Source organism: Triticum aestivum, chromosome 5D (assembly GCF_018294505.1).
Source record: "Triticum aestivum cultivar Chinese Spring chromosome 5D, IWGSC CS RefSeq v2.1, whole genome shotgun sequence".
Taxonomy (NCBI): Eukaryota; Viridiplantae; Streptophyta; class Magnoliopsida; order Poales; family Poaceae; genus Triticum; species Triticum aestivum.
The window spans coordinates 449,228,980-449,245,898 of NC_057808.1; the positions used below are offsets into that span (position 1 = coordinate 449,228,980).

Here is a 16,919-nt window from a genome sequence, read left to right on the forward strand (position 1 = left end):
AGGTCTATTCCTGCACGCAATCGAAGAACAAGCAAGAATATGATAATGCAATCTGAATATTGCGAATATAGATGAAGTATTGATAAAGGTGGGGATCCGTAAGCGGTCTTGGTCTGGTCGTTGGACACAAACGAAGTACACGAAGTTGCAATGGCTAACTTTTAACTAAACAAATCCCAAGGAAAAAACTACTAGATGGATCTACTTATATAGGAGCAAGGGGTGGCGGCCAAGGAGGTGGGAGGACGTCCCAAGGCTGCCTAAAACCAACCCTAGGTTGTACAAGGCTCATGGGCCCAAGTGGAGGTGATGCAACACCTTTGGACTTGTTGTTTGACTCGGATTCTGCTGCAGCGTCAGATTGTTTCGTCCATATCTCAACGCTCCGGACGAATTTAAAGGTGAATCTATTTGGGTTGGAAAGAGGACGAAATCTACTTTCCAACAAAAAAAGAATCACCCAATTCGGAGTCCGTATGAAAAAGTTATTGGCGTTTTGAGTCAGGTATGTCTGTGCAGTCCGAATCTGAATCCAGAACGTGAGAAACTTGGACTCTATTTTCTCTTGGCCCAAAAGTGACGTGAGAGGACTTTTTGAACAGAACCTAAACTTCTCTTTGTGCCTTATCTTCATATGTGGATTGTACAAATGTTCCATACACCTGCAATTAGACAAAACACAAAAGTGTGTGAAGTATTTTTGTTCTGGATAACATAAATAGATTATTGAATAGTTTGCACTAAAAATCACCTGACAAATATGCATGTATGCAATATTTTTGGTCGTATCCAAGGTAGTCATGTCCTCATCAGGTTAAGAGTCAGATATAGGTTTCACCGTTTGTGCGCATTGATTTCACACTATCTGCAGTAAATGCACACACAATTCAGATTGCATGCCCTAGCAGAGGATATAGAGAAACAAAACAAAGACCCATCTGCCCGGGACATACAAATTAAATGACACGAGTTAATTACCAAATTGTCTTGATGAACACTAAGATATAACTAGCGGACTCATGGTGTGTAGCTGCATAGTAATTATCTCCATAAGAGCTTCACACGCATGCAGCAGTGCACTAATTCTCAGTCTCCATAAGAGCTTAGCTAGCTTCAGTTGCAGTATGAACTACGTACTAGTTTGACACACATGTACAGAGTGTTTTCCTGCTGCCTCTTGATATGCTGTTAGTTGGTTCTTCCAAGCAAAATATCCCGAAGCAATTCTATCCCAGGCACACAACAAAGCTAAGAATGAAATTAAACATTCTTTCCGGTGAAATTATTAATGAACACCCCAAATCCTGAAAACCCCTTTGTAGGAAACCTCAGCAGCATTGGATGCATTTTTCTTTTTCACTTGCAGTACGTATTCTTCATACATGTTGTGAAACAAACTTATCCCAGGCAGATTTTAGCATCCATCACACAACAACATTTTGATGAAATTACGCCTTTTTTCAGCGGAATCTTGAGCACCCCAACAAAAAACTCTAAAATCGGACCCTTCATCCTCGAAATGTACAGAGGAAACTGAATCGATCGACCGACGAGAGCAGAAGAGAGAGAGAGAGAGATGGGAGGGGTTGTTACCAGATTATCTTTGTCGTGGGAGGCGAAGAGGAGGAACTTGTTGGTGCCGCCGTCGCCGTGGTCGTGGTTCCAGTAGAAGTAGCGCCTCCACTCCTCGCAGTCCCCGCAGTCGCAGCCGGCGCCGTGCGCCCCGCCGCAGTCTGCACATTGACGCACGCACGGAGACCGCCGCAGGCCGTGTCAAGAAAAGGCGGCCGGCGTCTCCCAAAGCAAGGAGAACGAAATTTCTTGCAAGAAAAGGACGCATTCTTCTCCGGTCGGGGGCATCAAGAACGATGGGGGTCACCTGGGTTGAAGAGCTCGCCCGTGTCCATGAATCGCCGCCGCCGCCGCCGTGCAGAATGGAGAGACGGACGGACCCCAAGCTGCTTCTTTTCTTTGGTTGATCGTATTGGGTGTGGGTCCGCGGCAGTGCACAGTGAGCTGAGCTCCCAAGCCCAAATGGCAAATGGGAAACTGCGGGCGGTGGCACTGAGCGCCCGGCGCGTCGCCTCGCTTCCTTTTCCCCTCTCGGCCTGTCTCCATCTCAATTACTATTTCACCCCCACGGTAGATAGATGATAGATACGGAGTGTACGGCCACCTCATCTTATTTTCACCGGTTAAACTTAAAAAAAAACCAGTTCAGTCTCTACATTTTTTTACCCTCCAATGGTGGCCACTAAATTTGTCCGGACCGGTCCGGATGACTAAAATCTCACGAGCCGACATCAAAATCCCACCCATATTATTCTCTTGCCGCGTTTGCTCCAGCTTGACCACATTCATTTCGGCAAACGGCCTCCCGCCTACTTGCATTATGTTGGCGTGGCGATCGAAAATTCGCTCTTTAACGTGGCACCCTCTCCTTCACCCTCGCTCTCAACTCGTCGCGTCAAGCAATTCATCGCGTGTTGCGACCTTCTCGTCGTGTGGAGCAGTGTCCTCGAAGAAGCACATGACGTCCTTCGCGAAGTCGCCCATGGCGCCGCTGAACATTCGATCCAGAACGTGCCCTCGAGCAACTCCAACATGGTGACCCAAAGGGGCGTCAAGTTTGTCCTTTTTTGTCCATTTGGGTCGGCCGACGGACGATTGTGTCCGTTTTTTCACTTTGGGTCGGCTCATGCATGCCGATACATTTTTTTTGCATGCCTACTTATAAAAAAACTTTCGTTCAGATTTAACTTGATTAACCATTAAACGGCCGGTCAACCGCCGACCATAGTCCACTTAAACATTAATGAAACAAAAATTAAACATAAAAAACTTGCGCCCTTGCGCGCTGCCCTAGGCGTTGCCGTCCTCCCCGGGGCGGTGAGGTCGATGAAGTCAGGCGGCGGGCGCAACCTAGGGAATGCGGTCTGCCACACCACCCTCGCTGCCTCCTCCATCTTCTACCCCCTACCCCCGCGACTGCACTGCTGCGCGGTGGGCGTGCTCCTCCTCATCCCCCTCTCCCGTCGCTCTTCCTCTTCCTCCCGTGCCCAGCGGGCACGACGCTCCTCCTCCTCGCGCTGGGCTCGCATCTACCCCTCACCTCGGCGCGCTCCTCCGCTAGTGCGCACTGCCTCCAGTGCTCCAGGTTGGCAGCCTCCTACTTCGGCGTCGCACCCAATGCGATAGGTGGCGTGCTGACCCATTCGTGGACATAGCCGTTCCATGCGTACCTCTTCGGCTCGTGCTCCGTGGGCGGCTGCTCAGCCTTGGGCTTGGGGAGCGGGGGCAGGAGGCATACCCGGTCCCCCGCAGCAGACAGGGTGAGGGCCTCCACCAAGGCGTCCATGCGTGTGTCCTCCTCGCGCGCTACAGTGTCGCCTCCAGTGCGGTCTGGTAGGCGGCCTCCTCCTCCAGCGCCACTTCTGGGGGCGGCGGCATGAAGCCGGGGTTGAGCTGCACGCCGCCGCTTTGGGCGACATCGTGCTCCGTCACGAACTAGGCCTCCCAGTTGGGGGAGTCTGGCACGTATGCTGGGTTTGCCCGCTGCGCCGGCGCTAGGAGGGCGTGGCGCTTGTGCACCTCTTCCGCGTGCGCCCGCGTTGTCCACAACACCTCCGGCCCCGGGATGAGGTGCGAGTCAAGGTGCTAGCCGTGGGGGAGGCTAACATCCGGCCACGGCAGCGGCTGGCGTTAATGCCAGTGCCAGCGTGCTTGGTGCACTTGGATATATAGCTTGTCCCGTGGCTGACAACCACTGGCCACACACGGGATGAGCTCGGAGGCTATTAGGGGAGGTGGCGGCGGCAGAGGTAGCGCGCGGGACGAGCTAGCGCCGGCGCCGAGCTTGCCCCTGCCCTTGTCGAAGAAACCCATCGAGAGCAAGGGTTTTGATGTCGCGGCGAGGGCGCAAGCATGGCCAGATGTGGACGGTGGAGAAGTGGATGAGGCCGTCCCCTTCACACGCTTGCATTTAAAAAGGATGACGATCTAGATGCTTCCACTTGCTGCCATGTGGGCTCGAGTTAGGTGGCTGCTTTGACTACGACCGCGGGTGGTGGTTGGGCGGCTGACAGATGGGGCCGCGGCAGACATCGAGCGGACGCGCGGAGCATTCCTCTCGTGTCCACGTGGATACAAACCGGCACAAATATGGGCCTAAAATGCGCTGAGACAGACAGTAAGCGGACGCATTTTGGGTTTAGGTCGCCGCATTGGCCCGTTCTTTTGGTTCACTCCGATGCAAACGAACACGCGCGGACCATTTTTGTCACCGCGTTGAAGTTGCTCTTGGGCCAACGCCAACGTGTATATCACCAAAACGACCGCAAAATGTTCGGACCGAAACTTTTTGTACATTTTTGACCCTGCAACGACAGTAAATTTGTTTAGACCGGTCCGGACGACCAAAATCCCACAAACTGACATCAAAACTGGGGAGGTTTGGGGGAGTCCAGATGTTCAACATGTGCGAACTCCGATGCCCAGGCCCACCCATATCGTTCTCCTGCAGCGTCCGCTTCGGCTTGACCTCATTCACTCCAGCAGACCACCTCCTGCCTACCTGTATTCATGTTGGCGCGACGACCAAGAAGTATCTCTTTAACGTTGCCCCCTCTCTTTCACCCCCGCCCTCAACTCTTCGTGGCAAGCAATTCATCGGGTGTCACGACCTTCTCGTCGTATGGAGGAGTGTCCCCGAAGCAGCACATGGCATCCTTCGAGAAGTCACCCGTAGCACCGCTAAACATCTGATCCGGAACGTGCCCTCGAGTGGGCCCTGGTCTTCGGCCGCTCGAGTACCTACTCGAGGGCGTGCTCCGGACTCCGTCCCAATTGCCGAGGCACTGTGGGAGAGGATCCGCGTCTCCGAGCACGGGGCTAGCGACCGGAGCAACGACGATGGTCCTGTCGGCGGCGATGTCCCCACGTCGCTAAAGATCTAGGTTCAATTTGTTAGGTACATTTTTTTAGAAAAGGAGGATGACCCCCGGCCTCTGCATCTGGGAGATGCATGCGGCCACTTTATTGATTATTCTTGAGGACCTTACAAAGTATTACAACAATATGCATGAGTCCACCATCTTGGCAACATATGCCACTACTCCTATCCATATGATGAAGGGGTGCTAGTTGGGCCAAATACCCAGACCACTAACCTAAGCCTATCATCAAAAGTCAGAAGCCCCAGCCGAGCCACATACCGGGTCTGGGGCATAACCTGGTCTGACGCACTCACATGTGTTGTCGCTGCCATCTTCCACAGGTCCGTCTTCAGAGCAGATATTGAGGCTTCTACCTTGTCAGGCCACTCTGCCATCGACGCCACCATGACGCCAGACAACTATCTCCTCCTACGCGAGTCCATCACTGCACATCGGGCGACGAGTCTCCACTGCGCCACGCCGTCGAGATTTGCCGTCATCAATGTGTTAGGTACATATAGTGTTGAGCTAGTTGTGTTTAAATTTGAATTAAGTTGGTGCAATGTATCCATACTATGTTTAAATAAGTTTGAAATCGTTTATATGTCCAGACACCGTCTAAACTTTTTGGGTTGAGCATTGGGTACCTGCATTCCTAGCTGATGTCTGCGGATATGTGAGCACATGGCCCGCTACACTACACTGGTTGTGCGAGAAAAACCAACGGATATAGTTCATTGGCATCCCATCCTTTGGTTTAGGATGTGACTAGCACAAATGTCTGTGTGTTACAACAGGAGAATAAGTATTGATGTATGGAATAAATAATGTAAATGATCATTCCTAAAATCCAAGGCATACACTGGAAAAAATATAGATCACAAACTGAAAATAAACCCAAAAGTTTGGGTTTTTGGTGCATATGTGAATGGGTATGATAATCCTTCAGACTATGTAGTGCGGGAACATACATCGTAAATGGAAAGAAAACAATTCTATCATCAACAACCGGTGTGCAATGATAAAAGAATGAATTTCAAATTTGCATTTACTACATTTTTTTTAGTAAAGTTTGCTGCATGATATAGCAGGGTCAATAGAAAGATGGAGCGGGTACAACGGGAGAGCATTGTCACCCGTGATTTCAAAGGGCGAACATGTGTCTAATAAATTGATACGCCTTTACACAAATATTCAACACTTAATGTTATGGAAAATCTAACCTAGACAGCTCAATCCGAGCTTGCATGTGCAATTGTTGAGTTCCTCCTGTGCACAACTTTTTTAGCGGAACTTGCTGCTGTTTTATTACCTAGGCGGCCTCGGCCGCAATAATGTCACATCAGGGAAATAGAAAACCAAGTCTTACATAACTTATTCAGGGAGCCTTCCCTAGTTAGAATCAGGGCCGGTCCTGGGGCAGGGCGAACGGGGCGGCCGCCCCGGGCCCCCAAAAGTCAGGGGCCCCTCCCAGGTACATATACGTTTGTACGTACAGGCATGCAGTTCTTCGATTGAAAAAAATTGAAGCCAATCTGAACGCCTCGCTCAGCCTCTGGTGTGCTAGTCTAAGAAACTAAAAAAGATATGGTGGGCCTGGCCCATGTTTGCACGTACGTGGAGACCGGAGAGGAAAAGGGATCGTTCGATTCACTAATCACGATTTCCTGTAACTTCGGATCGGTTGTTCCTGCCCTTTTGGCTGTTCCGCCATTCCTGTTCGTCTAACCCTCTTTGACTCTGCCTCCTCGTGAACGACACGACGACTGCGGCAGGTACGTCTCGTCGCGCCCTCTTCCTTCGCATGTTCTTCTTCCTTTCTTTTATTTCCGGTCCTGGTTTCCAACTTGTCGATCGATTGAACATGTTAACAGGCAATTGTTGTTAGGACGCTCGAATCATTGCGTGCTTGTAGCCACATTAGATTACGGAGAGAAGGTACTATACCATGCCCTAGCAGATTATCATTAGCTTTGCGCTAATTTTATAAGCTAATTTGTTCCTTCTAAATTTCAGCAGGGTCATGTCGAGTTCGGGTAGAAATTATGCATCCGGAAGTGATAAAAGAAAAAGGAAGAAGGAGGCAGATGAGGAGATAGAAGAATTAAGAGGATCTCTTTCTAAATATATTGTAAGAGCGATACAAGCACTTCAAGAAATCCCGACGAGTTGGTAATAGTTATTGCGGGTGACCAAAACTAATCACAATCAGGAAGATGATGGTCATACTCCAATAGAAGGCAATGTTGACGTCAACATGCATTATAGCAATGTGAGTGTCCAAGTGATCATGAGCCCATATTTATTTCTATTGCATATCGGATTTTCTTTACTATGCATGTTACTGAAAGAAAGTTTTTCAAAGTTGAAATTGTTGAAGAACTACCTAAGATCTACAACGTCGCAAGAGAGGTTAAATGGCTTGACAACTTTATGCATTGAGAAAAAATTGCTTGATGAAATTGATATTGATACTATCATTAGTGATTTTGCATCTCATAATGTTAGGAGAATTTTTTTGATGTAATACATTATGTGATATGTACAATCATTTTGGACGCACTTAATTATTTTCTTTGACACAAATTATATCTTCATATGATGATTATCAATTAGACATTTATATTAAGGGTCCGAGGGGCCCCGAATTGTAGTTTCGCCCTGGGCCCCCGAATTCTCAGGACCGGCCCTGGTTAGAATGTGCGGCATGATTCGCATTACGCCTAGCCCAATTCACCCTAACATCATTCATGGTTGAGAGTTGAGACTAGCTCTTTGATCTCTTCGATGAGAGGTCCATATGGTGATCTATCCAGTCCGTCCTTCATTAGAACCTGCATGGCACCCTGGTTCCTCCTCTGCACAATTAGACATGCAAATTAGCATATGAGAGTCGTATTTCTTCTACACTAAAAGTACCATAGAAAGAATGATTCCGGCTAATACAATAAAAAAACAAAAGTGGATCCGACTAAAAAGAGAAAAGCTTAACTTATCACTACTTTCAAAGCATAGTTGAGGTCAGAGGTTGCCTTCCAACGTTTGGAGCAAGGGTTTTCCTGCCCGGTACATAGCAACGGCCGGCGGCTGGAAGACCATGGTGGTGGGATCAATCGACGGATGTGGCATGGATGGGTTTGGGAAGAAGAGGGTGCCAATCCGAACGAAGCTTCGGGGCGATCAATGGCATGGGAAAGATGCCGCTTGGTCATGTCGTGGTTGTTCGTCTTAAATATATACATAAAACCATGGTAGATAGGTACTATCATTAGATGGAGAGGATTACGGTAGTGTGGCAGATGGGACAGGAGGATCCAGGTTATTAGGGGTGTGGCGGATGACAAACATAAACATGGTCCATTTGCCAGCTGCTGGAACTCCAATTTTTATGTATAAAATCAATCTCTCTCGGGTTAAATGTCTCCTCTATTTCTCTCTCGGTACAAATTGCAACAAGCAGTATATGTGTGGGCAGCTCTCTCTAAAATCGTCTAGCAAAGTGCCAATGCAATTTTTCCTAGTAAAGGGGTTGGACCGTTAAAATCGTCTAGTTTCAGAGAGACAATGCCCGGAGTAGAAATACGGACCCGGCAATATGGGTCGACGCTGCTGCATTGTCTGATGGTAAGATGCTTCACAGAACAGGACGATATCCTATCGGCACAGATGCGGGAACGTCGCACCACAAGATCTTCCAATGCTGGATAGCTGGCAAAATCAAGCAAGCTATCTTGAAGGGCTACACCACTAAGGTCCAGCGCCGAGACACAAGAGCAAAACAGTGAGCGCACGAATTTTGGTCATCACAGCAAAACAGATCCATAGGTTCACATAGGGTTGGCCGGGTTATGAGAAATCATCGAATTCAATCACTGTTCATCCAGAGGTAGCATCGATCGGCTTTAGTTAGCAGCAGTAGCGAAGGAATCGCTCGATCGGGTTCAGTTAACAGCCATCGATCGATTGCTCGGATTCAGTAACGCGTAGCCTGCAGTGCAATCGCTCGGGTTCAGTTAGAGCCCAACGCCTCGCACCCACGCGCGTGCGTGTACGAGAGAAACGCACATCGCTCGGCCCCGACCACCCACTGTAACCGGGAACACCCCGATATTTTCCTCGCCCTCGCTTCTACCATGATTTTTTCTGTCATGGACGGCCCAAAGAATGTCATGCAGCTGCATCTCCGGCCTGCCCAGGACGAAAAGCCCATGTTCTGTCATGATTTTTTGTCATAGAAGTAGGAGCCCACCACATCTATGATGATACCGAGTTTTGCCACAATTATCGTCATAGAAGTGTCATAAGTATGACATAAATTTTTTTCGTTCGGCCCAAAATGTCACGGATGTGTCTTTTTTTGTAGTGATAAGATCCATTTGGTAGGATGGCCGAAACTAACAAGCTCAAAGGGCAGAGGAGGGCTCGGGTTCAGGGACATTCACGACTTCAATATTGCCATGCTAGCCCGTCAAGTGTGGCGACTGATCCAACAACCGGAGAGCTTATGTGCACAGCTCATGAAGGCCCAATACTATCCAAACTGCACTATGTTGGAGGTGGGCCAGAATGCAAATATGTCCTATGCATGGCGAAGCATCACTCATGGTATTGAGCTGGTGAAGCAAGGTGCGGGAAGGGGAGAAGCCCATGGAGGCCGACCATTTCGCTTTTAGAGATGCATGCATTGCTGCGGAATACCAGGGCTGCTTCTGCAAAATTGCCAAAGTCAGTCGAGAATCAACAACGGTGGTCCCCGCCGCCCTAGATGTGTTAAAGTTTAATGTGGATGAGGCTCACACACCAGGTAACCAGCATCGTGCATGGGGCGTGGTGGTCCGAGACAATGCTGGGACAGTGGTAGCTGCACGCGCAGGCGAGTTGAACATGTAGCTTCTTCTTTTGACATAGAATTGCATGCTGTGGAGAAGGCGATGGACCTGGCGGCTGAACTTGGGATGGTGCGGCTGATAATCGAGACTGACGCGCTCCAGGTGAAACAAGCCCTTAATCAACGTGCATCAGATTTCTCAAGACAGGCCCAAGTGATTGAAGATGTCAAAGTACAAGCGAGTCTTTGGTTCTCCTCATGTGAATTTGTCCATTGCAAGAGGGGGAAAATATGCCTGCCCACCCCTAGCCATGCTAGGCCTGTCTCTCACTGCGGGAGAAGTTCTTGTAGCCGATGATGATGTACCAGCTCTTGTAGCTGATTCTGTAATGGGCGATTTAGCCCAAGATGTTGCGTAAAAAAGCAGTTTGCTTGCTCAAAAAAAACAAAAACAAAGCCTAGATCATGAAAATGATGGGGTGGAGGCCATCACAACATGACTTTAGACACGCCCATATCCGAGGACACTGATGGGGCGGAGGCCATCCAACTGCAAGCTTGCCTTGGTCCGGCCTCCTCCATTTGAGGTGCATATCTAGATCAATATCTATTTAAGCATAATTTAATAGTTTTCATATTCAATTGTTTTCAAAAGTTACTAGTCCGGCTGTCTATACGAAAGACCTCCATTGTCTCCCCGTCTGTTTGTACATCATTTCCAGATAACGCTCTGGGTGTGAACATAGCCACATAAGTGACGACGTAGCTGCAGGGTTGGTAGTTACCTGTGCAACACCGCTCCCTGTGGGATCGACATATTCTACTTACCGTGAATGGCAATAGCCCTGTGCCCTTGCCGGTCATCAATACTCTGTCTCGATGCGAGATCTCGCTAACTTCCTTAAGCCTCCTACTCCTATGGAAGAGATTACATTTGGCGTCTCCTTGAGCTCATCAAACTACTATTTAACTTTCCACTGGCCCACCATGAAGATTAGATGCAATCAGTCTAGATATTGAACTCCCAACAACACAAAAGGCGTGGGCTTTGGACGCCATATTTGGTGAGCAAGTAGCTAGGAGCAAGGTGCCTTTTGAAGACATGGTTGGTAGGATTTTGCACATGGAATTAACTGTTCTACATATGACCAGATAGAAATATATAATGTTAGTGGTATGATATGGACCGTCGGTTGAGAGAGAGAGAGAGAGAGATAGAGAGAGAGAAGGAACTCATAATATCAGTGGATTGAACCCACAAATTTTTTAGCATGGAGTCTAGTACTGAAGGAAAAGACTCTTTCACGGTCGCGCGTGCCAATGCACGATCTGCTTCGCGCAAGCCCAATCAGCTCACGACCATGTTGTTTCCCTTTCCAAATCAACCAATGTTGTTTCCTTGTATTCGAATGATGGCCCCATCAAAATAGGATGATGTTGCAATGCCTAATTTTTGTGATAGTTTTTTTTTTGCTTTGACAATATGCAAACGGTGCTGCAATGCATGATAGTTTCTTATGTTACTGCATTGTTTCATTCAATTGCTAGAATTGCGAAATATTTTTTGTAACCTTGGATATGTTTTGCTACAATGGTATATGTTTTTGTGCCATGTTTATGTGTGAAAAGTGATGATCCTAATATGAAAAACATGATGTGACAACGTGAGCAAAATGGCCCATGCGCGGTCCAACTTCCACTACCATGCACGTACTCAACTATGCCATATACGCTTGTCCAATAGGGCTATAATACTATGCTAAGTTGCTAACCTAATCATATTTATTTTAAAATATGATTAAGTTCCGTGGTTTGCTTGTCTTTTTCCTCTATGGTTGAAGGGGTTTCTATGTTCTGGTCAACACCTGCTTCTATTTTCGTGTCTGCTCTGTATTCTCTTCATGTTTGTTTCTAGTAGTATATGCTTCCTATTTATTTCCGTGGTTTCAATATTCATTTCTGCTTTGCAAAAAAAATGAAAACAAAATATGATAGCACCCGATTCTGTACGTTTTCGCTCCGTTTTCATCCCTACATGTAACGTAGGTTTCTATCTAACATCCCAAAATAGGATGATGTTGCAAATGCCTATTTTTTTTATAGTTTCTTTTTTTGCTTTGACAATATGTAGACGGTGCTGCAATGCATGCCATTTTCTCATGTTATTGCATCAATGTAATTCAATTTCCAGAACTACCAAATATTATTGTTGTAACCTTAGATACACTTTGCTACAATATGATTTTTTGTGTCATGTTTATCTGATTTTCCGACTTTTGGTTCGACATGTGCATTTTGGGTGTTGAAATAAGTCAGAATTTCAATTGTGTTTAAAATTCTGCTTGGGACATATTGTGACGTTCACTTCTTTCTCGATTTTCCTCGGAAAGCGGCCATCAATACGTACCATGGTCGAGGTGCCCACATAGTTTGGTGGGGCCTGGTTAATTATCTGTTCAACTTCCGATACATGTTAGATGTTGCCGACCGACGTGATCGTCAGTTACATGAGACCAAGAATCGGGTTACGGGAATGGGGATGGAAATGAAGGAAGAAGAGATGATGGGCCTCATGGAGAAACAAGGAGACCATGCATCGATCACTTACTGAGTGGCCTCGTCATAGAGCATAAAAATTCAGCAGTGAGAGTTGAACAGATAATTAGAGAAATACATTAGCATCTCATTTACAACCTTGATTCTTTTGACCAACAGTCTTAATTCTCTTTTGCAACTACAAAAGCCAAAGTGTACCATGGAGGTTAAATTGGAGTATGGAAAGAAAAAAAAAAGACTTGTATGAACAGATGCAGTAATTAGCACGGGTAGCAGGGTGCTCGATGCAAAACCGCCAACCCCACCCCCACACTCTCTTCTCACAGAAGCAGCACGGCCCGGCCAGGCCCAGACCGCACCCGACCCCCCCGATCTGGTTGAATCCGTCCAATCCAAGGAGCACTCGCAATCGCACCGGCGGCGGAGATGGGCGGCGACCATGGCGGCCACGGCCCGAGCGGCGGCGACTTCCGGCAGAAGGTGTGGAGCATGACGGGCGGGCCCTATTGCCGGCCCGTCCACTGGCGCCGCAACACCGCCATCGCCATGGTCGGCATCTTCCTCGTCTGCATCCCCATCGCCATGAAATCCGCCGAGCTCGAGGTATGTATCCCCCTGACCTGCCCCGCCCTCCCGTCCCAGCGCCGCTGCCCGAACCAACCCCCTAGCCCCCGCCGTCGCCCCTTAATCCGGCGTTGACCCGACGACCTCTGACCCGGGGACGAGATCTGCGCCTGCGGGGAATTTTTGGCGGAAGTGTTAGGCATGGTTGGTTGGTATAGATTTTTTCGCCGTTGGGTAGCGCTGGCAGGGACAGGTCGAAATGCGGAAGTGGTGCCCAATACTAGGTGGTTCTGCTCTACTGCATTTAGCTGCAGAAATCGATGATCTCAGTGGGCCTGGTTTGATCCTTGGTAGGGGATTCAGTGTGGGCTACGAAATGCATTCTTCTGAATTCTCGGATGGAATGCAAATCTTGCTCTTCTGTCTGCAGCAGCCGTGCTTGTTTAGGTTGTATTGTGTTGAACTCTAGAATGAGATGCAAATGTATGGAACTTTGTACACAGAGCATGATTGCTGGTCTTTCTCGCTTGCTAGACAAACTTCCAGCCAATACTGTCCATGTTACTTGTATAAAACAAGTAAATGACATAACTGCACCTGCACGTAGCATTTGTTGTGGTACTCAGCAAGAACAGAGCAATGTTTCCTTTATTCGAGAATGGGTTAGATTTAATCTCATGTTCTTGACTGTTTATTGTATACTTTTGGGAATTCACCACACAGCATTTTGTTCCCTCGGTACTGGTTCTGCCACTAGCGGCACCCATTCCATATAGGTGTACCTGCATAATAGAATCAGACCTTTTACAGGCTTCATGTGGGCATCTGCTTTTTGCTAAATAAATTGTGAATCATGCACTGTTATGATATAGTGCTAATGCTCCATGTTTGAGTTGGCCACAAACCTGGTTGTTAAACTTGTCTTTGTCAAAACGTTCTTTGCATAGACTGGTAGATGTGTTGGTGGGCAGCTGCCTGCCATGGTAGACCAATGAAACATTTTATTTGATGTTTCAAAACGAAATTTGGGGAAAGCATAAGCAGCTTGTTATATCCATATTGCATATGAGCTTTGATGTAATTTATAGCAATACAAATGCATACCAACTAAATATCCGGTTTTCCTGGTGTATGTGTTAAATATCTGATTTTCCTGCTAGATGTTGTTCTGGCCAGCTGAATGCTATGGTGGACTAATGAAATATTTTATCTATGTTCAGAACAAAATTAACTGGCTAAAAAGCATCTTTATTTCTAGCAATACAAGTGCATATGAACAGATTTTTTTTTCCTCATATCTTATAACAAAAAATGGTACTCCCTCCTATCCGAATTAATTGACGCACCCTCTATACAATGTCTATTTTACATTGTATAGAGGCTGCCTCAATTACCTTGGATCGGAGGAAGTACTGTAGTTAGTACCTTTTCTCCTTCTGTTTTTCTTCTGATTGATTTTCCCCTATCTCAATCTTCGGAAGACATGTCTCCATGCCAATTTCCATAGGACTAGGTTATGGTATATACTGACCCAATTTAGTTTTCTGTTTTTTGTGTAAGCGCTGACGAATGTGATATACTCTTGTGCAGCAACGCCCGCACCACCCAGTCCGGCCAATCCCATCCCAGCTTTGGTGCAAGAACTTTGGCAAGAAGGAGTACTGAAGGATGTGCCGACTTTCACAGAGAAAGTCATTCTTTTACCTTTGTGCCTTCTTTTGTCATAACCGGTCCTCAGCGATCGAAGCTGGAAGAAGTACGCGACCATAGCGTTATGTAACTCTTGTGACTTCTTATTATCACATACAAGGAGTGCCTGTTTGTTTGCGATTCAAATAAACTCGCGATGCATGAGCGCCTCTATGGATCTACTTTAGGATCAAATCCTATGGTTATAGACATCGTTTGTTCTCCTTTTTGGTTTCCCCTTGTGTGTGGATGTTAGTACTGATTTTCTTGTATTCCTGAAGTTATGATTCTTTGGGTTCATCTCAAATATCCGCTGGTTGTGTTCTTTGGAAGATCAAAATGTTACCTCCTGTCATGTGATGTCAGCCTGTAGCTTATCCCTGCTATCCTTTGAATTTTTGCACTTCTGCTTTTTGTAATGCCTTCTGTCATTTGCTTTGACTTGTGAGCTGCAGGACTCGTGCCTGGTTGGTGTTTTCTTTTGATACAAAATGAGGCGCACTTACTGTACATTTGAAAAGAAAGATAGCGATATTTGGACCGGAAATCCAACTCGGTGTCCAGGCTCATCTGCTCCCACTCAGAAAAAAAATCAAAACAAATACAAGAAGAATAAAAAAATCCATTTTTTTGTGTGATAGATAATTTGATGTGTGAGGTCCGTTCCAAATTTTGATTCATTTGGACTTCTGAGCAGCTCTCGGCAAAAAAGACAAATTGGGTCAGAACAGTGCGTGAATAGTAAACTGTTTTATAGACCCTGAATTTGTCTTTTTTGCCAAGAGCTTCTTAGATGTACAAATGAGTTGAAATTTGGAGCGGACCTCACGCATCAAATCATCTATCACAAAAAAAATTGATTTTTTTTGAACTTTTTTAGTATTTGTTTTGATTTTTTTCTGAACGCGGGTGCAGATGAGCAGAGCAGAAACCCTGTGTCCTATTTGGACCCCTTTTTTTGTGCAACAGGTAACCAGTGCTTGAGGCATATGTGTGTGTTAAAGAAAGTGTGAGGCAAAAATGTGTGTTAAACGAAAACAAGAAAACGTTACAAGGTTTTTTGGGAGCCTTCTCTTATTTTCAAATTCGCTAGCAAGCGGTCCTTGCTTTAGTACGACTTTGTTGACAGAATATGAGTGTTTTGAAGTGTAGACGACTCCACTCTCGAACAAACATGAATGAAGGGATCATAAACCGAGGGTGGATTTTTGGGATTATAAACTGAGAGAGGATTTTTAGCACCATGGGGCTCAACTTTTGCCAAAAATAAATAAATACTTTTTTTTAAGTTTTAATATTTTCTTTAGAAAAAAACACATATACATAAGGATGCATACTTAATGTGGGTAGTACATTTTCATGATAAAATACGTTTTGATGTGATCTACACAAAAACATACAAAGATAATAAACTTTTATAGTGAACAATACATGTGATAGAAACGCATGATCTTGTTATTGTGTAGCTCACATCAGAATGTTTTTTTTACATAGTACTGACGATTGATCTTTTTGTTATGTACCCCCTTCGTTTTTATTTACTCTGCGTATTAGCTTTGATCAAAGTCAAGATTTATCAGCTTTGACAACATTTATAGACAAAAATATTAACATATACAATAAAAAATCAAAACCATTAGATTCAATATTGAATGTACTTTCACATCAAATAGATTTGTTATGGTAAATGTTTATATTGTTTTTTATAAACTTGGTCAAACTTTGCGAAGTTTGACTTCACTCAAATCTAATATGCAGAATAAATAAAAACAGAGGGAGTACAATGTCTTACGGATGTCCAATGTACACCTGAACAACTGCTTAACATCAGCATTTTTTTCTGAAGTGAACCCCCTCGATGAATGCATGCGTGTGCCGCGGCTAGAGAGAACTCTACTATCGACATCCTGTTCAAACAAGATAAGTAGCAGCTTTGATATGGGGGTATTTTCCTCCACTGCATTTTTTTTTGTCGCCATTACTGTACCGTAGTAGCATTTGCTCAATTGCATTGAGCCTGACGACACAACAAGCTAGGGCTACAATGGAACCTACCAAATTGCGGTAATAGCATGATCCGCAAGGCCTACATGGGATCCGCACATGGCATCCTCGGGTTCTCCTCCACACACTATTTTCCATTGTTGCGACGCTGATGACAGATCCGACTTTCACCCACTAGCTAGGCTCGAATGGTAGATGTTACGCGGCAACCGGATGCGAGTCCCACCCCGAGTGATCACTATTCTCTATCACAGCTATGGCGGTTGCGGAGCTGATGGCTCGCCCTTCTCGTAGTCGGTCCTACTACCCCCGTACAAGCACCATCAAGGCATAAGCTTTTTTTA

General features: G+C 46.2%; 1 protein-coding gene and 1 long non-coding RNA gene across 2 annotated transcripts; one reads left to right on the forward strand and one right to left on the reverse strand.

The window, feature by feature from the left end:
• Positions 1–681: 681 nt before the first annotated feature.
• Positions 682–2,035, reverse strand: LOC123122631 (uncharacterized). Its single transcript, XR_006460327.1, has 3 exons — positions 1,880–2,035; positions 1,594–1,733; positions 682–865 (listed from the first exon to the last, which is right to left on the reverse strand). It is a non-coding gene; the product is annotated as an uncharacterized lncRNA (long non-coding RNA).
• Positions 2,036–12,626: 10,591 nt separating this feature from the next.
• Positions 12,627–14,926, forward strand: LOC123122632 (uncharacterized). Its single transcript, XM_044542921.1, has 2 exons — positions 12,627–12,921; positions 14,473–14,926. The coding sequence occupies exons 1-2, from the start codon at positions 12,745–12,747 to the stop codon at positions 14,545–14,547; spliced, it is 252 nt and encodes an 83-aa protein (XP_044398856.1). The 5' UTR covers positions 12,627–12,744; the 3' UTR covers positions 14,548–14,926.
• The last annotated feature ends 1,993 nt before the right edge of the window (positions 14,927–16,919 follow it).

Bases quoted from the DNA above. Each gene is read 5' to 3' on its own strand.
- LOC123122632 (XM_044542921.1), top strand. From the start codon at position 12,745: ATGGGCGGCGACCATGGCGGCCACGGCCCGAGCGGCGGCGACTTCCGG. The intron at 12,922-14,472 runs GTATGTATCCCC...ACTCTTGTGCAG, and splicing joins TGAAATCCGCCGAGCTCGAG to CAACGCCCGCACCACCCAGT.